The 19,819-nt window shown below is 35.3% G+C and overlaps 2 protein-coding genes across 5 annotated transcripts in view; both read right to left on the reverse strand.

Moving 5' to 3' along the window:
• Positions 1-11,045, reverse strand: part of LOC132172735 (alpha amino-terminal protein methyltransferase) — a 38,232-nt gene extending 27,187 nt beyond the window's left edge. For all 4 annotated transcript variants that reach the window (XR_015909761.1, XR_015909762.1, XR_015909763.1 and 1 more), the window contains exons 1-5: positions 10,797-11,045; positions 10,553-10,697; positions 9,289-9,347; positions 7,380-7,499; positions 5,680-5,781 (exon numbers count right to left, since the gene is read on the reverse strand). Coding sequence is in view for 1 of the 4 variants with exons in the window: in XM_088512129.1 (XP_088368255.1) it covers positions 5,680-5,781; positions 7,380-7,499; positions 9,289-9,347; positions 10,553-10,697; positions 10,797-11,033 (663 nt within the window). In the remaining 3 variants the exon portion in view is untranslated. The remainder of the gene's footprint in view (positions 1-5,679; positions 5,782-7,379; positions 7,500-9,288; positions 9,348-10,552; positions 10,698-10,796) is intronic.
• A 3,880-nt stretch (positions 11,046-14,925) lies between these two features.
• LOC132183942 (transportin MOS14-like) lies at positions 14,926-17,542 on the reverse strand. The gene is made up of 4 exons (XM_088512318.1): positions 16,717-17,542; positions 16,547-16,587; positions 15,305-15,396; positions 14,926-15,165 (listed from the first exon to the last, which is right to left on the reverse strand). Exons 1-4 carry the CDS (start codon positions 16,774-16,776, stop codon positions 14,939-14,941), a joined length of 420 nt encoding a protein of 139 aa, XP_088368444.1. The 5' UTR covers positions 16,777-17,542; the 3' UTR covers positions 14,926-14,938.
• Between the last annotated feature and the right edge of the window lie 2,277 nt (positions 17,543-19,819).

The following is a 19,819-nucleotide window of genomic DNA, read 5'->3' on the forward strand; positions in this document are numbered from 1 at the left end:
TAGGGTCTAGAGCGACTTCTAGTGGGATTTTGCTTATGTGAGATAGCAGGGTAGTGGAAAAAATTGTGAGGGGAAATTTACCATTACCTGTTCTTTTCAAAATGTAGTTGATAATTTTGTTTAGGCTTTTGAGGGTGTTTTTTGATAGATAAATAATTGAAATATCATTAAAAACGTATGGCAACCCCATGTACACAAAAAGTATACAAGAGAAGCCACCTAACTAGTAGGGACAAAAAGAATAAAAAGATCATGATAAACTAAATCTCCACTAGAGAAGTAATCGAAATATCATTAAAAGTGTAAGGCAACCCCATGTACACAAGAAGTATATAGGAGAAGCCATCATGATAACTAATCACCACTAGAGAAACATAAGCAACTATCTAAAGATAGAAAGTGTTGAAAACAAAGACTTAATCTCCTCCAAAGTTCTCTCGCGATCCTCACATCATTCCTTTCCTTCCATAGACACCACAAAACGCACGAATGCGCCATCTTCCACACAGCATTACTCCGAGTGTTGTTGATAGTCCACTAACAAGCGTACAAATCGATTACTCATCTAGGCATAACCCAAGACAACCAAAATCAACGTACGAAAACATTCCAAATGGTACAAGCAACCTCACAACGAAGAAGAACATGGTCCACGAACTCCCGATTCCTTTTGCACATGCAACATCTATCAACCACAATAACGCGCCGCTTCCAAAGACTGTACATGGTAAGGATCTTTCTTAGGGCCACCGACCACACAAAAAAGGCCACCCTCAACGGAACCTTAATCCACCAAACACTCTTCTAAGAGAAACAGAAGCCCTCATGACAACCCATTACCCAATAGAATGATTTAACACCATACAACCCTCTTTTAGAAGGGAACCACTACAACTTGTCTTCCCCTTCCCATCTCATTCTCACTAAATACAACATCCTAAAAAATAAAACAAAGACATCTACCTCTCAATCATGAGCCGCTTTAGCAAAGCTCGTGTTTCATTAAATGGCACTTCCAAAAAATTCCACGTGAGTCGCAACAAAAGCATCATTTACGCAAGCAATACCAAATAAAACTAGAAAAGCATCCTTAAGAGCCATATCCCCACACCATAGATCATGCCAGAATCTAACCTTGGAGTCATCTCCCAACTCAAATTTGGTATGACTACAAAACTTCCCACAACCCCTCCTAATATTCTTCCATAAACCCAACTCCATACACCTCGAAAGGCTCACTAGAACACCAACCTCCCCATGAGCTTCTATATTTAGAGTCTACCACCACTCTCCACCAAAATTCTCTCTCAAGCCCATATCACAAAAGCCATTTACCCAAAAGAGTATGATTGAACCTTAGCAAGTTATTAATCCCCAACCCTTCCTCGAAGATCGACGTGCAAACCTTGGGCCAACTTACCAGGTGATATTTAAACACTTCAACTAGCCCACCCTTAAGAAATTACATTGGAGCTTCTCAACACGGTTTGCAACAATAGTACATAAGTAAATTGGGTACAGTGCTCTTAATAAGAGTAATCCTACCACCCTTAGACAAATACAACATTTTTCAACTAGCCAACCAACATTCTATCTTCTCAATAACATTGTCCCTATATGCTTGCTCTTATAAGAGGAAGCCCCCAACAGAAGACCAAGACACTTCAAGGGCAGAGATGCAACCCCACAACCCAGAATCCCAGCCAACCCAACCACATTTTCCACATATCCCACATGAACCAATTCTAACTTGGCTAAATTGGTCTTCAAACCCAACATAGCATCAAATAATAAGAATAAACTCATAAATTGCGTAGATGATTTGGGTCAGCCCCACAAAAAAGTAACATATCATCAACAAATAGAAGATGAGAGATATCAGTCCATGTCCCCACAGAGAAGGTAGACAATAACCTCTACTCACTGCAGTTGAAATCATCCTACCCAATGCCTTTATCACTATGACAAACAGCAAAAAAGAAAAAGGGTCCCCTTGCCTCAAGCCAAGAACTACTAAAGAAACCTGTAGGAGAGCCATTCACCAAAACTAAAAACTGCAACGAGGAAATACAATGAGCTATCCATTGAGCACCATTTTTCCCAAACCCGCACATTCTCAGCATGTATAGTAGGAAATCCGTGATCGGAGGGTGTCTGTCTCCAATACTAAGGCGAAGAGGGAGCTTAAAAACTTGGAATGCTCCATTAATTTTGAGACTAGAGGATGTGACTCTAGTAGGGTCAAAGGCAGGGTGTTTTAGTTTTGCCTTGTAAGCTTACGGTGGTTTTGGGTTTGGGTTTCAGGTTTTGTGTAGGTTCTTTTTGGCTATTGGGGTGCATTTATAGGGATTTCTCTATGGGTTTTTTCGGGCTTTCCTTTGTATACACTTTGTGTACTTTGAGGCGCATTGTGTTTTTTTGATATATACAACAATTACTTATAAAAAAAATAAAAATAAAAAGTAGGAAATCCCAATTAACATGATCATAAGCTTTTTCTAAGTCCATTTTACAAATAACCCCCAGTTCTCCAAATGCCAATATGCTATTGAGGCATTCATTGGTAGTAAAAATAGGATATGGTCCTAATGTCAACGTTGATAAAAGGTTGTTATGAGATGAACTAGCAAGGTTGCTTAGTTGGTGGAATTTACGATGCATTGGGGTGATTTCAACATCATCCACTATCCGAGTGCGAGATTGAGTAATGCTCATTCTTCCCCAACTATGATAGAGTTTTCTGAGTTCATTTTTTAAAGGGATCTATGGATATCCCTCTTGTAGGTATAAATTTTATGTGGTCTAATAACTATGATCCTCCCTCGTGGTCCAGAATTGATAAGTTTCTTCTCTTTTGATAAGAAGCCCGGTTTCGAAATGTTTCAAAATTGATAAATTTTTTAGGCTCCCTAGATTATTATCAGATCATTTTCCTATTTGCTTGATTATGGAGAAGTTTATCGGAGCAAGCGGTATTTCAAGTATGAGATTATGTGGTTAAAATCATAGGGCTTTGTGGAAAAGGTGATACGATTGAGGATGTTTTACAACTTTCAAGGTTCCCGTAATTTTATCATGGCATGTAAATTGAATGCTTTGAAAATCAACTTGAAAAATGGAACGAAAAGGTACTTGATAATGTTGAGAAGCAAAAAAAGTTCTTTTAGACAAACTCTATGGTGTTGATGCTATTGTAGAAGGAAGAACTTTATCTGATGATGAGAATTTGAGAAAGGCTGAGGTTATTAGTGACTTCGAAAGGACTACTCCGTTGAAAGAAGTGAGTTGGAGACATAAATTGAGAGCACTTTGGTTGAGAGAGGGTCATATGAATACAAAACTTTTCTACCAACTGCTAATTCAAATAGACATAACAATTCCTTTAAATCTTTAGATATTAATAGCATTGTTTCTTCTTTTTTTTTCTTTTTTTTTCTTTTTTGATAAGTATTAATAGCATTGTTTCTTTTGATGTTACAAAAATTAGAGAACATATTTTGCTGTTTTACAATCGTCTTTATTCTGAACAATTCAGTTGTTAGCCTAATTTGAAACGGTCTCCATTTTGATTATATTTGTAACAAGGAGGTTAGTTGGATGGAGAGAGCTTTTGAAGAGAGTAGGGTTTTTGAGGTGGTGGAAGCTTTGAATGGTGATAAGACCTTGAGCCCTAATGGTTTTTCTTTTGGCTTTCTTTCAAACTTGTTGGGAGCTTCTCAAAGTAGATATCATGAATGTTCTCCATGAGTTCCATGTTCGAGGTAAGTTTAAATTATACTCAATGCAACTTTTATTACCCTCATTCCTAAGAAAGCATGGGTTGTGGACATTAAGGATTTTCATCCAATTAGCCTAGTGGGTGGCGTCTATAGAATTATTTCAAATTCCTAGCTAACAAGTTGAAAATGGTATTGGAGAAGGTTATTTCCAAGACTCAAAATGCTTTCATCAAGGGGAGACAGATTCTAGACTCTATCCTTATTGCCGATGGGGAAATGGTTATGACGTTATGCCACGGAGAGAAAGGCTCTGTGGAGAACGGTTGTGCAAGCTAAATATGACAGTATGTGGAGAAGGTGGTGTTATAATTTTATTAATGGGTCTTTCGGGATGAGTGTCGAAAAAATATAAGGAGGGGTGGGGGATATCTCTAGATTTATTGGATTTGAGGCGAGTGATTGCTCTAAGATCATATTTTGGTATGATGTGTAGTGCAGGGATCAAACTTTCAAGGTTGTCCTCCCGAACGTGTTTAGTATTTCTCGCCTTAAAGAGGCTATGGTGGCAGATTTATTGCAATTTTCTGACGACGCCATTCAATTCATGATTGGGAGGTGGAGTCGATTACCTCGTTCTTTAATCTTTTGTATTCTCTCAAGTTGAGACAAAGTGGTGAGGATAAGATTTGCTGGATTCCTTCCAAAAGGCGGGTTTTTTAGGTCAAATTTTATTATAATGCGCTAATCACCCCATCAATCTCCCTTTCCTTAGTAGAGCATTTAGAGAAATAAGGCTCTTTCGAGAATTGCATTCTTTGTATGGACAACAGCTTTAGGGAGGGAAGATTCTGACTATGGATAATTTGAGAAAGGAGCACATCATAATGATTGATTGGTGTTGTGTGTAAGAAGAGCGAGAAAACCATTGATCACTTTTGCTCCACTATGATGTAGTCAAGGACTTGTAGGAACCAATCTTCCATCTTTTTAGGATAGAGTGGATCATGCCGCAAGGGGTGGTAGAGTTGTTGGCTTGTTGCATAGGTCATTTTGGAGGACATTGCACTAGAGAAGTTTGGAAAATGATTCCTTTGTGCTTAATATGGTGTAATTGAAGAGAACGCAATGCACGAAACTTAGAATATTATGAGAGGACGATGATAGAGTTGAAGGCCATTATGTTGGAATCTATTTAAGTTTATGGTTGCTCACAACCGAGCACTTTTTCTAATTTATTGGAATTTCGAGTTTTTGTGTTCTTCTTTTCCTTTGAGTGTTTCTCTAATATACTTCATGTGTACTTGGGTTGCGCCTCTTTACTCTTCTTAATGAGATTGGATTACTTATAATAAAAAAATTAAAAAAATTAAAATAAAAAAAAAAAAAGATATATAACTAAACATTTAGTCCCTTGTATGGCAATATGGCCACAAAGGTAATTGTATCCAGAAAAAGAGTTCACATTTATCAAGGTTAAACTAGGCCATATTCATGGTGCTTTCACCAATAAATTGTCCAATCTAAAGGATAGTCAAGCATCAAGAGAAAAATTAGAGATAAAGGAAATGAAAAGCTAAAAGATGTAAAAGAAAATTTGAAAGTATTGGACACGTCAGGGTATAATGGTCACAGAATTGCATAAAGCTGAGAATTTAAGTAGTTAATTGATAATAGCCAACAATCTTTTAGTTCACACTTCATTCTTCTTGCCAAACCTTTCACCATCTAAATCCAAACACTTGTAAATGTTTAGGCTTCTAATGAATCCAAGCAAATAACTAAGATGTTCATTGTTCGCTCTCTTTTTTTTAATTGGTATGTAAATAACTCAACATGTTCATAGTTTACACTTTTTTCACTGACAAGTTATACATGCACTCACTGTGTCTAAAAGCCACAACTTTACCCTCCACTCTTTTCTCACAGGGGAAGGAGGTGTCATCTTAAAGAATGAAATTACCTTAGCTCTCTTAAAGAATGTTACAAAGTCATCATCTGTGAGATGCCCGATACACCACTGCACCCATATAACATCATATCTTCCTGCATTGGGAGTGAATTCCTAAGATCAAGGTAAGAAACTTTCATCAAATTTGCAAAAGATCAAGGTAAGAAAATTACTGGAAGCTATAAAAATCAAATAATAATTATCACCACTTAACGTAATTTACTTTCAATACCACATTAAAAGAATGAGTTGTTATAATTACCAATGATAGCCGAACGGATGCTTAAAAATGAAACAGAAAATTTAAAATAAACTAAAAAAAACACACTATTTTATCTATTTTACATATCTTTGAAATGATGACATTGCAGTTTTTTTTTTTTTTTTTTTTTTTTTTGTAAAAATGATGTCATTTCATTGATTGTAGAACTTCAATGGTTCAATTATTTATTCACAAAAACCAAAAAATTAAATATCTTTAAATAGAGCAATAGCATCTCTATTTAAATTCTTCTTCCATTAATTTATGCTTTTCTCATACAAAAGTTAATCACCTAAAAAAGTAAGGGGCATACAGTCACTAAAGCAAAATTATGTTTAGTATTTACCATTTACATTAAAAGAAGTCTATTCAACTTCATAATTATCATGGTAAATTTAGAGATTCATTATACAAAAAGACTTGATCAGTTTGGAAAACTTTTGTTTTTTTCTTTTTTGGGTAAGTCATTTGGAAAGTTGCTCTTTTATGTTTACTATGGTGTTTATGGTTGCAGAGAAGTGGGAGTCTTTTGATGGTGTTGAAAGATCCATCCAAGACAACAAAAACTCCTTTCTTTGAACACTTTATGCTTGGATGATGCACTTATCTCCCTCTAAATTAAAACATTTTCTAGTATTCATTGATTTGTTACATGACCAATTTGTATTTTCTTTGTCTTCTAGTAATTTTCTTTTTGTATAATGCTGATGTACTCAGGTGGTGTCCCCAAGGCACAGTTTAACGATTTGACTTACAAAAGAAAAAGAACCAACCCCAAGGGGTTGGCTCAAGTGGTAAGAGCTTCGGTCTTTGTGGTAGTCCATAAGGTTTAAGGTTCGAATCTCCTTGGGTGCAAACAATTCCTTGGTGCCAACCCGCTGGCGAAGCCAGAGTATTACCCGATCCGTGTGGAGAGAGCACTTTACAGGAGGGGTTGGTACACCAAGTTTTTCATTCAAATAAAATAAATCATTTTAGTTCCACTTGACAACCAAATGCCCCACAATTTGCCTGCTAATAAGGCCTTTGAAAAAGAGGGTGGGGGGAAGAAGAAACTACAACAACAAGCACAAGAAGGGGGATGTCAATTACATAAGTAACGTAGGGGTTCACATGCCTAGATGTTAGGTTAAGTTTTTTGGCAATTTTTTCTTCATTATCAAATATGGTAGCTTTGGTGGAATGGTGGTAGCACAAGGACCGCGAGAGGACATTGGTGAAGCTTGAGTCTTCTTTTTCTTTTTTACTCTTTCTTTGGAATGGTGCGTTTGTAGCTCCTTTGGTGCTTACTTTTCTAGATTTTTTTGTTCTTTTTCTCCTTCTACCTAGGTGTTTCTCTTGTGTACCTGAGTAGCTCTATTTGCTTTTAATGATATTTCAATTACTTATCAAAAAATAAAGAATTCCTTAATGCTCATTTATATGGATATTAAATATCCAAGTTCATTACCTGGAGAGGCATGCAAAAAAAATTAGTGGCTTTGTGCATATCTGAGAACGTATGATTCTCCGGAGCCAAATTTTCACGGGCAGTCTCTAAGAAATGTGATACAGGTTCAAGAAGATCGACCTGGATCTCAGGAAAAAATATAAATACAATCAAATATAATAAATGAGCTAAATCGCATGTTTCAAATCATGAACAGGTTACTTCAGGTAATAAACCCTATTAATGTTATATAACACTGATAGGTACCATGTAAGTGAGACCTAAGCAGGAGCCTAAGTATCGTCTGAAACCTCCATAAACATAAAATAAGGTGCAGCTATTATCAAGCATGGGAAGAGATATTAATATCCAAACACGAAAACAAAAAATGTTGGAGTGTCGATGTTATATAGGTAATGATATCCTGTTTCGAACAAAAGAATGCCCTCAAAAAGGACACAAGATGTCAGAATATATATGGTTCCGTTCAACCAGGAAAAACTTATTTATGTTAATCTTTGTAGATGTAAATGTGAATAAATAATGGGCCGCCCCAAGGTGAATGTATGAAGTAGATAGAAAGTGGAGCAAGAAAAATAATAAATAAGAAAGATGAAACAAGTCACTGAAGTTTCTTTTCTACCAAAAGAAAGGGAGGGAGGGGTGGGGTGGGGTGGGGTGGGGTGGAGAAGGAGCAAATCTGCGAACTCCCATAATTCAGCACCCCAAAATACTAGAAGCCTTGCTAGATGAGCACTACCTTTTGTGTCCACCAAGAGTGCTGGCAGGACCAAGAAGTACGCAAAAGAAACTTTTTTGTTTCTCTAATTTTTTTTGTTTTTTTTATTTTGATAAGTAATGTTGTATATATCAAAAAAAAAAAAAAAAAAAAACGTAATGCACCTCTAAGTACACAAAGAGTATACATAGGAAAACCCGCATTAGCCCATAAAAAAGACCCTAAAACCCAAATGAAGCCTAAAGAACCCTCAGCCAAAAACCCAAAACAACCCTAAACTCACAAGGCAAGCCTAAACCACCCTTCCTTTGACCCTACTAGAGCCACAACCTCTAGCCTCAAAATTAATGGAGCTTGTTTCTGTAATTATAAAGGCCATAGTTAGCAGAGTCGTCCCTAAAGATGCAACGGTAAGTACATTGACTCCGAGGGGGCTGTGGAGATCCTACAAATGCACTTACGAAATAACAATAACAACATTAAATTGGGTCAGTTTAAAAAGGAAATGAGATACCACTAACAGCATTTAGTTTGCTCGGATTTACTATTTCAGACTATAAGGATCAATCTAGCATATATTACTCAGACCCTTTGCTTCAGATACCCCTGCTAGCACAACACAACATGCTTGGCCATAGGTATGGCAACTTGACACTTCAACACAGTTGAAAATATCAGAAGAAGACACCCACCTAGACACATACATAGAGGGAGAATGTGTCCTAGAATTGTATTACTATTGATAATAGATGCCAAACAAACAATAGTAAACAAAAAAAGTAGTAAAGGAACTATGAATCAATAAAATGTAGTCACATAACATAGAATCTAATAGCCATGTACAATTCAATAAAGAAGCAGACTTTGCAAACTACAAGGAGAGAAGGGGTTCATTATTTTCTTTTTCCTTTTCTCTTTTCTAAGGGGTTCATTTTGTATAGTCTTGTGTAATTAGGTTTTCGCTCACTTATTATCAGTTATTTATTATTTGAAAAATAACGGATTTTTTTGGACTTATCAAAAAAAGGTAGAGATGCACAGCACATTGCAGAAATGTATTGCATCCATTCTAATCCGATCTACACTATTAGTCAAAACTTTAGTTAAGACCAGATTATCAGAGAAATGCATATATGGATATGTTGAAGTTTACACCGAGAAAATTACATAACGAAAAAAAACTGACCGTACCTCATTAAAATATCTAATGAGAAGATTTTTGGTAACTCTCCCAATGCCAGAACCACAATCTGCAGCAGTTTGAGCTTCGGTGAAAACTTCCATAACAAAAACACTAATACAGCACGCATATGCAATAGCGTAAGTGCCAAATACGTGTAATGTTTAAACTAAATATCAAGAATATGTATGGTATATATCCTTTGACAAGTTTAGAAGTTTTAAAGAAGAATAAAACAATACGCTTCAGACAAGCACTTTGACACCTTCTAATCCAAGCTTTCAGATAGTTTTTCCACCATTATTATTGCTGCAAACGACCAATTTGAAAACGGTAAGGAGCAGCTCTTCATTCAGCTAACTTGACTAGTAAGCCGCACTACTTTTTTTTTTTTTACTTTTTTCCTTTGTTTGGTCCTTTGCGAACAAAAATAGATCTTTTTGTCTAGAGATCAAGAACCAAGGACAATAATATTCAGTGACATCAGAAGTTCTCCTTGATCCACCAACATGAATGCATATATTTTTACCAAAACTTTAGATAAATCACATATCAGATCGCTCACAGTCAAATCAAGAAGGACATTTGAAAGTCTATGCACGTATAATTTAAGATTGTTCTAAAAATTAGTGTAGCAGATCCACCTTATATGATTGCCAGAATCGAGGTCCCTATCAATATTAATATCAAGGCTTCTTCAGTCAAGACATAATTTATTTACTGTCACTTCAATAAGAGTCTAGACTAAGAAATTAAGCTAAGTATGCATTTGGTAAATGCAGATCATAATACATGTTGGAAACCCTCCATAGCTCTCCATCTTAAACCACAATGATATTGATACGCACCCTACAACAATTCTTCCTTTCTTCATAAAAGTGACACTGACTTCTTTCAGAAGAGAGAGAGAGAGAGAGAGAGAGAGAGGAACAAATTCAGGATGCTATCTTTCTGGAAACTGGCAGGAAAAATCAGCTTTATTCAGATGTACTAAGTAAACTATTTACAATTCGCCTAATAATTTTACCATCACAACAATGAGCAACCATGCCAATCGGCAAGCACAGGTTTCATTTACCAATTATCAAAACATTTTCCAACATTTATCTCTATATATTGTCATTTGTCTTACTTGCGTGAAATTATAAAACATGCCAACATTGAGTTCACAAAAGATTTCACTAGACAAACTTAGCAATGAACCAAAATTATCAAACTTGAAACACACACACGGACAGAGAGAGAGAGAGAGAGAGAGGGAGAGGGAGTTGGTACCAAGAGCAACGAGGTGGGAGTCTGTGCCAGCATTGGGGAATCTTTCAGACAAGAGGGTATTGAGAAAAGCTTCGCTACCCCGAATATCCGCCTCATTCATATGCCCATACCCTCCCAAGACCCCATCCACCGATGCCTCCACTCCCTTCTCTTACACAAAAACACAAACCCATTTCAAACACATTCAGAATTTTCCCAGGAACCATAATTTAACACGAAAAAAAAAAAAAAAAGCTGTACATACTTCCCAATAGCCAACGCCTTGGTTGTACCACTCTGTCTTCTTGCTGGGATCACCGACCTGATCCCTCCACATTTCCTCGGCGTTCTTAAACTCGCGGCCATTGGAATCTGACCCTCCGACCTCCATTCCGCGGACTGCGGTTTGTGGCGGCGGCCTTAGCTTCGTAGGTTGGAGGGAAACGAAACAAAATCCACCAAGAGGGTAGAGAGGACTGGTAGAATAAAGAAAGTCTCTCATGGTTTCTTTCGAGTGTTTAAGGGAAAAAAGAACAAATTTTATTTAAAAAAATAAAAAAATTCAAAATCTATTATAATTAAAAAAAAAAAAAATTTTAAATGCCATCAAAATATTAAGATGACGTTTTAAGCCCCAAAAAGTCACTACTAATGTAGTGACGTTTGTATAATGATATTTGACAAAAGACTCTAAACATAATGACTGGATTCAAATTTAAAAACGTTTACACAGTAAAACCTCATTGCAATGTGACATTTAGGGCCACGTGCCACCTTTTAAAATCGGACACTTAAATTGTGTGCGTCACCTTCCTAAGGGTGACATTTGAATAGTGGGAGCGTCACCTTTTTAAATCAGTATTCATAAGTCACCTTTTTGAGTCACCTTCCTAAAGGTACCGATTGCACTATTTAAGAGTCACTAGTTTATTATAAAAATAAATTGACAATAATACTAATTTTTACCAAAAAAACAAAAGAGAGAAAAAATTAAATTATTTAAAATAATAATAACAATAAAACAAATTCAAATTAATTTTTTTAAAACACTAATAAGAGGGTGGAGAAATTTTGAAGTTTTTGAGTGTTTGTGATTGTTATAACTTATAAACTCCAATTTTTTCAAAAATTATTTAGTGTTGTTTGAACAGTAAAACCATTCTTAGCAATCTCACCAAATTTTACTCACTAAAATAACCAAAAGTACATTTTTTTTTTCTATTTTAACAACTCATTTTTTTAGATCATCATAGCAGCTTCACTATTTTAACAATCAACTTTCACTATTCTATTTAAATATTATTTTTCAAAGATTTGTTTATTCTTTTTTTAACTATTGATGGAAGAGAGAGAAACGAAAAGCAAAAAGGAAGAGAGAAAAATAAGTTGTTTATTCTTCTTTTAACGATCGCACTTGAGCATACACTTTCCACTTTCGATAGGCATGAGTGCACTCGATTGTACTATATGTGCGCTCGAGTGCACTACCTTAGGATCTAGCCAACTCTTGTGAAACATAACTTTGTAGATCTTTGAGTTAGCTTTCTAATGACACTAAGATCGCTTCAACCCGAGCTCTAAAACTCTAGATATGGCCTTTTTAGTAGGACTCGTCGGGTGCAAATCATCACTCAATCCAAATTTGCTACCAATGCTCCCTGAAGTGTCTTAAGCCCTAAAATTAATGGAATGAGTTGGATTTTTTTCCTTTAAAGGCGTAGTTTTCCCTTAGCAACCTACAAAATACTAAAAACAAAGAACTACCACAAAACATCAAATTATAACACAGCTAAAGGATTTACAAATGTAATTTAAGAGGTCCAAATGTGCAATATTTTGGCACACATCAACGGTCTAGGTAATTATGAGATTTTACTAACTGCCTAGGATTTTTTTAAAATTAATTTTTTATGTTGGTTTTTAAGAAACTAATGTTTTTTTTTAATCAAATAAGGGAAAGTGGGTTATAGGGGATCAAACAACCATAAAGGGTTGGGCACCCCAACAAAAATGCCCAAACAGAAAATACAATACAGATATAGGAACAAGTCCAAAATGACCAAATAGTAAGCAATGGTTTTATCCATGGTCCCAGAGAAACCATAAACAAGCCACAAATTGCAAACGAATTCAGTAAGGAGTCTTATGCGGTAAAGGCAACAACCAATATTAAATAGTTGTTGTAGGGAAGTCACTGCAAAAAATCGAATTGGAGTCGTTGAAGGATGACCACCAACATCAAAAATCTCCACCACAAGATCAAACCACTTCAATACATGGAGACTATAACCGGCATAAAACAATGAATACAACCAAAAAAACCAACGGAAAGTACATAAAATACAAAAAAGCAACAGAAAAACTACAATAGAAAAACACTGGTGGAGGAGAGGCTGTTGGAGGCACTACAAGAAATTAGGTTTTTAGGGGCGACTCAAAGTCGCCCCTAAAGGTCCTAAAGTGGACTCTGTTGCCAACAGCGTCGACTTTTCGACCCTAAAGGTGTCGACGCTAATAGTCCGACCCTAATGATCAAATGTCTGATTATCAGCGTCCACTTAAAAGTCGACCCTAATGATCACTTTTAGCGTCCACTTTATCGACCCTAAAAGTCGCAATGTTTTGACCCTAAAGATAATGTAAACGGAAGCAAAAATTGACCCTAATAGTCAAGCATTAGCGTCCACTCTTAGTTAACCATTAGGGTCCACTTTGTCGACCCTAATGGTCCTTTAAAAAAAAAAAAATAATACCTATCAGCGTCCAAACCAAAGTGGACGCTAATAGTTAACCATTAGCGTCCACAAAGTCGACCCTAATGGTCCTAAAAATTTTAAAAAAAAATTAACTATCAGCGTCCACTTAGAGTCGACCCTAATAATCACTTTTAGCGTCCACTTTATCGACTCTAAAAGGCGCAATGTTTTGACCCTAAAGATGATGGAAGTAGTCGACGCTTAGTCAACCATTAGCGTCCACAAAGTGGACGCTAATGGTCCAAAAAAATTTAAAAAAATTGACTATCAGCGTCCAAATTAAAGTGGACGCTGATAGTTAACCATTAGGGTCCACTAAAAGTGGACCCTAATGGTCCTAAAAAAAAAAAAATCTGCGATCGATCGCACTCCAAGTGCGATCGATCGCAACGTCAGTAGGTTTTCGATCTCAAAATGTAGAAAACCTACTGACGTTGCGATCGATCGCACTGGAGTGCGATCGATCGCAACGTCAGTAGATTTTCTACATTTTGAGATCAATCGCACTAGAGTGCGATCGATCTCAAAATCTCTCAGATTTAGAAAAATCCCTGGACCAATACTACCGGAGCATATCTTTATCAATGTACACTGTCAAGGTCATGATCCAAGTTGGGCCGAGAATACTGAAGCCAAAAATAAGGGAATAAATCAAACATATCAAAATTTCTCGATAATAACATGATGCCAAATGCGTGTGTTTAGTGGTGATGTTTCAATCCAGAATTGCTACTCAGCTAAAAAAGCCATGGAATCATACTTTATGATAAAATAACCAACACCAACACCAGCAAAAGCCCAAGTAAATTGATATTCAACATTCCTAAAAGAACAAGCAATGGTAAACTCCGCACACACTCCACTTTTTCCACCACCCTTGTATCCCATAAAAGCGGAATCCCACCCGAAGCCCCTTCTAGAGTCTAGACATCGTCAATCCTCAAGTTGGCAGCCCCACCCTGGATGATCTATAGAATTCCATTGACCCCTCTACTAGAAGCAGAGCTTCCATGGTCTCCAGCAGCCATTTCACACTAACACAACCTAGAGAAATAGAAAACAGTGACATGCATTCTTTGCTTGGTCGGCCACTTTAGGGAAGATCCTCACTATGGACGACTTAAGGAAATGACATTTAATAGTAGTAGGTTAGTTGCATGTGCAGGAAGAGTAAGGAATTAGTAGGACACCTTCTACTCCACTGCGAGATTGCTTATGCCTTACGGAGTCCTATTTTTGACCTCTATGGATTACAGTGGGTCATGTCGTGGAGAGGAGTGGATCTCTTTGCATGTTGGAGAGGGCAAACTGGTTCTTCTCAAAATGTAGCAGTATGAAAGATAATCCTGTCTTCCTTGATGTGGTATATCTAGAGAGAAAGAAATGATTGTAGCTTTGATGATTGAGAGAGAACGGTGGTGGATCTAAAGGTCTTCTTCAAAATCCTATACCAATGGAAAACTGCCTATGATTGTCTTTGTATTACTAGATATCATGATTTTCTTTATCTTTTTTCTTGCTCTGATTAGATGATTCTCTTGTATACTTCTTATGTACTTGGATTGCGCCTTTCGCTTTTAATAAAATTTCGATTAATTTGAAAAAAAAAAAAAAAAAAAAAACCCTTTAATGGGAAACTATTTACTTGATGCTATTGACTCAGTAACATCGTTCTTAAAATACACACTATTAGAAGCTTATTATACAGGCCAAGAAAAAGAAAACATCTACAACCCCATAAATGCAATACCTTTGAAGAATCTTTAAGATGTGCCTTTAGACTCATAACTTGAGGCACAATTACATGAATCAAAGGCATCTGTACAGCAACACCACCAGAGCTTCCTCTTGCTGAGTAATGTATTAATTCAGAGATGACTGCAAAAAAGAAAGGGGATAATGAAAACAATCTAATCGATATTAAAGAGATAAACTATTTTAAGTTATAAATCCAAAACAATAAAGGAACTTTTCAAATACAGTTCACGAAAATATTGGCTTTTCCCAACTATTATACCATTTACAGATGCCTCCGAAATAAACTCAGCATTCAAGCTTGAAAGAGCTGTGTGCACCAAGGGTTGAGAAGCAAGCACAGACCCAGGGATCCTGAAACCAACACAAGATTACTTGACATGTCATCTACAAGCTCAGGAAAATTCACAAGCTGCATATGAATGGCACACCAAGGACATCTCTATTTGCCATGCAGAGGCATTCTTAGTCTAGTAAGGTAAATGATGCTTAATATCATGATACACAAATGCAAGTGTGCAACATATATAAATGCATAAATATACATAACATATGTATCTATTGGACTCAAATCAACAAAGCCTTTTGCCCAACTATTTCAAGAAGGCAAAAAGAAATTTTTATGATTATCAGTCCATGCTCACCATCAACCCATTTCCTTTAGCTGTCTTCTCAAGTCTACCCTTGGCACTCACAATTCTCTTACATTTTTTTTTTTTTTTATAAGTAATCGAGATTCATTAAGAGCGTAAGACGGCCCTAAGTACACCCCCTTACATTCTCTAACAAGAAATTGAAAAATTAACTTGAAGACAAGACCCCAACTACTCAATTCCCCATCCAATTTCCAATCAGTAAAAGCCACAAAATCCCAAACTCTATGCTTTTTTCTATCACTTAATACATAATCCACAGTCCAACTCTCCAACCCACCACATCTCTTTGTAAAGTAATGATTAAGCTCTCTTACAAAGCCAATATCAGAAGACCCAAAGGATAAGGAAACTTCCAATCAACTACAAGGGGACTGGGTCCCACTTCAAAAATTATATCAACTACAATGGAGCAGCGGTCTGAAGTTGTTTGAGGAAAGCACTTGTATGAAATGAAAGAAACTTTTCTCTTGTCTATCACACCTTTAAATAGACTCCAATCTATTAAACACTACACTTTCCTGAAAATGCAGTCAATTTAGCTATGCTTTCCTAGGTGGAGGATCTGAATTTGTAAAACCACCCCAGAGCTCCAATAATTGCAAACCACAACTCTTGGGAAAATCTTATAACGTAATTGTATCCACCCATGCACCAGTTATAATGAAAGAATAACAAAATATTTCAGGCCAAAACCTTCTTTAGATTTGAGGGGTATGAGCCACTGATTGATATTTACCAGACTACATAACTTGCAAAAAGTACTCCCCTCTCTGTATAAGAAACAAAATGTTTGTAACAAACTCTTAAATATAAGTATGTACAAGATTCAAAGAAAAGGAAATGCATACCCATGCTTCAGTCGAAGCCAAGATGCAAATGCCTCAAGAACCTGACAATCAATTACATTGAAATGATCCAAAGCCACTTAGTAAAAAATAAAAATCCGGCATCTATTATGTCCCAAATACCAACATAGACTAAATAATTAAAAAGTTTCTGACAAGGTAAAAGCTCCCACCTGCTCCTTGAGTTCATTAATACTCAAACAAGCTGTCAAGATACTTAAAGCAACCTCCATTTGAGAAGTGAGCTCTTTTTCAAATTGCCGGCGCCTTTCCGGACGAGCTGCTATCTTGTAGTTATATACTTCCTGATTGCAAGAACAAAACAGGTAGAGAATCCATAAATCCACCCATCAAGTATCTCCCTTCCTCCAAATATGAAAGCGACATCAGCAAGAGCCCCAACAGAAACCCATTGTACTGGAAATGCATATGGTCCACAATCACAAGCATCGGGGACCAAATGATCAATACCCAGATCGAAATTCGCCTCCTTGAATCCAAATCCTTGGTCAATCTATAAACCTCATATAACAAGCACAAATCAGACAAGATCACAGTGATTCTTTGGAACAAAACCACAGTGTCGAAGCTATAGTTGAGGCCCTCTTGGAGATGAACGATTTGGGTGTCGATGAGGAGGATGGGATGAGGAGGAGCTTTATGCAGGCTGCTACCCCGAAGAACCATAAAAGCTCTGACATAGATGCAGGTTTGTGAAAACCCCAGGAACTCTGCGTTTAACGAAGCCAAGTAGCCAAGTTTCATTCAAGCATCCCATCCATCAAACACCTTGAGAGCGTGCGAAAGTTGCAGCTCCATGTCTCTTAACCGTGCGGGTCACTGGGCGCCGAAGTGAGAGAGAGGTGAGCAGCAGGAGAGAGATCGAGTGAGAGGGGGTGTTTTTGAGGGAGTGAGATCGAGAGTGAGAGTGATGAGGGCGGTTAGCGAGGGAAACACAAGTTTCGTGCGAAATATCTAGCGCGAAATAATCCCGGCAAAAATTTTCCCTAAAACAGGGTGGTTCTACCACTTTCCTCAATTAATTCCTTATATATATATATATATATTTTGATGATTAAGAGAAAATTTATAATTTTATAAAAGTTTTGAGGGTATAAAAGACATTTTATCATTTTTAGATGTTCAATTGAACCTAGGGGCGTAAGTGAAGTAATACAATTCGACAGCTCGCTTGATACCCGCTCGATTAAGCTCGATCTGAACTCGAGCTCGACACGGTACAAGCCCGCTCGTTACTGTTGAAACCCGCACGATTAATTAGTGATACACGGCTCGCTTGACTCGTTTAAGACTCGAACCGACTCGTTAACTCGTTCATATATATATATATATATATATAGTATATGTTATATGAATAATTTAATATTTATGTGTATGTATTAGTTGACATACTAACTAGTTAGTTCATAAATTAACATATTATTTAGTTAATTAATATATATTAAGTAAATATAATTAAGTAAATGTTACTCAATACTTCTATGTATATTACTTATTTTATTATACATGTGTGTGTTATATATTAGCATTGACATACTAACTAGTAACTAGTTAGTTAATAAACTAACATATTAACTAAGTTAATAGATATTAAATTACTAACTTACTATAATTAACTATAGGTTATTTTGACAAACAAAAAAATTATATGTTACTTAATATTTCTATGAATATATAATATACATACTTGTTAGTTACTATATACTAACTTAGTATTACTATTAAGTTAAGTGGTAGATCACATGATCTAAAGATTATTTGAATTGTAATTAGAAAGAAAAAAAAAATGTAAAATATTATACCATATGATCATATATATCACAAATTAAGTGATTAATATTAGAATCAACAATGTGTTTGTTTAGAGATATATGATGTTGTTATGTTTAGAGTATTATGTTGTAGATATCATTATAAGTTAGATGTTACATCATATGGTCTACTATTATAATTTATATGATTATATAAAATGATCAATTGATGATTAAATCATATGATTATATAATAACAAAATATACATATATAATATGACATAAGTCAGAAGTATACAAACTCATACAAATACAACAATTAAGTACCCAGAGACTTAATAACTAGTTACTTAGTAAGCTAACATATTAACTAAGTTAATATATTAAATTACTAACCTAGTATAATTTACTATAGGTTATTTTGACAAAAACAAATTATATGTTACTTAATATATATATATATTATACATACTTGTTCGTTAATATATACTAACTTAGTATTACTAAGTAAGTTAACTATTTTCAAAAAACAATGATATGATGATATGTATTATCATTCTAATTACATTAGATCATACTTAATTAGTTAATTAAGTATGATCTAGTGTAATTAGAATGATAATACACATATATGGACATGATCTAATAATGTTTGTTTTTTTTTCTTTTTAAGAAAGCTTTGTCCTATTCTTCATGAATTAAGTCTCATAATATTTAAGTATAATGTATTATCACTATAATTTATATGATTATATGACATGATCAACTGATTATTAAATCATGTGATTATATAATAAAAAATTATACATATATAATATGATATAAATATACAAATACATATTAATACAATAATTAAATATCTAGAGACTTAGTTTCAATGTATGTTATAAGTCAATCTATGTTATACATTACTTTTCAAAAAAAAAAAAAAAAAGAGTCCATCTATGTTATAAATTTTAATTACACATATGTAATAACAAAAAAAATTATTCTATTTTTTAACCATTTTTTTAACCTTGAGGTTCTTAATATTCATTTTGGTCATTTTTTTAAACCATTTTGTAAACAATTTTTTAAACTATTTCTTAGTTTACTTTGCTTTTTATTTTTTAATTTTATTTTTCTATGTACTCTTTAGGGTCGACTTTCAAAGTCGACCCTAATAATGGGTCTTTAGCGTCCACTTTTAGTGGACGCTATTGGTCATCAATTTTATTTTTTTATTTTTTATTTTTAATTTTTCTATGTACTCTTTAGGGGCGATAAAGTCGCCCCTAATAGTTAAGCATTAGGGTCGACTTTGAAAGTCGACCCTAATGATGGGTCTTTAGCGTCCACTTTTAGTGGACGCTATTGGTCATCAATTTATTTTTTTAATTTTGTTTTAATTTTTTTTACCTACTCTTTAGGGGCGATAAAGTCGCCTCTAATAGTTAAGCATTAGGGTCGACTTTAAAAGTCGACCCTAATGATGGGTCTTTAGCGTCCACTTTTAGTGGATGCT

Source organism: Corylus avellana, chromosome 1 (genome assembly GCF_965113065.1).
Source record: "Corylus avellana chromosome 1, dhCorAvel1.hap1.2, whole genome shotgun sequence".
Taxonomy (NCBI): Eukaryota; Viridiplantae; Streptophyta; class Magnoliopsida; order Fagales; family Betulaceae; genus Corylus; species Corylus avellana.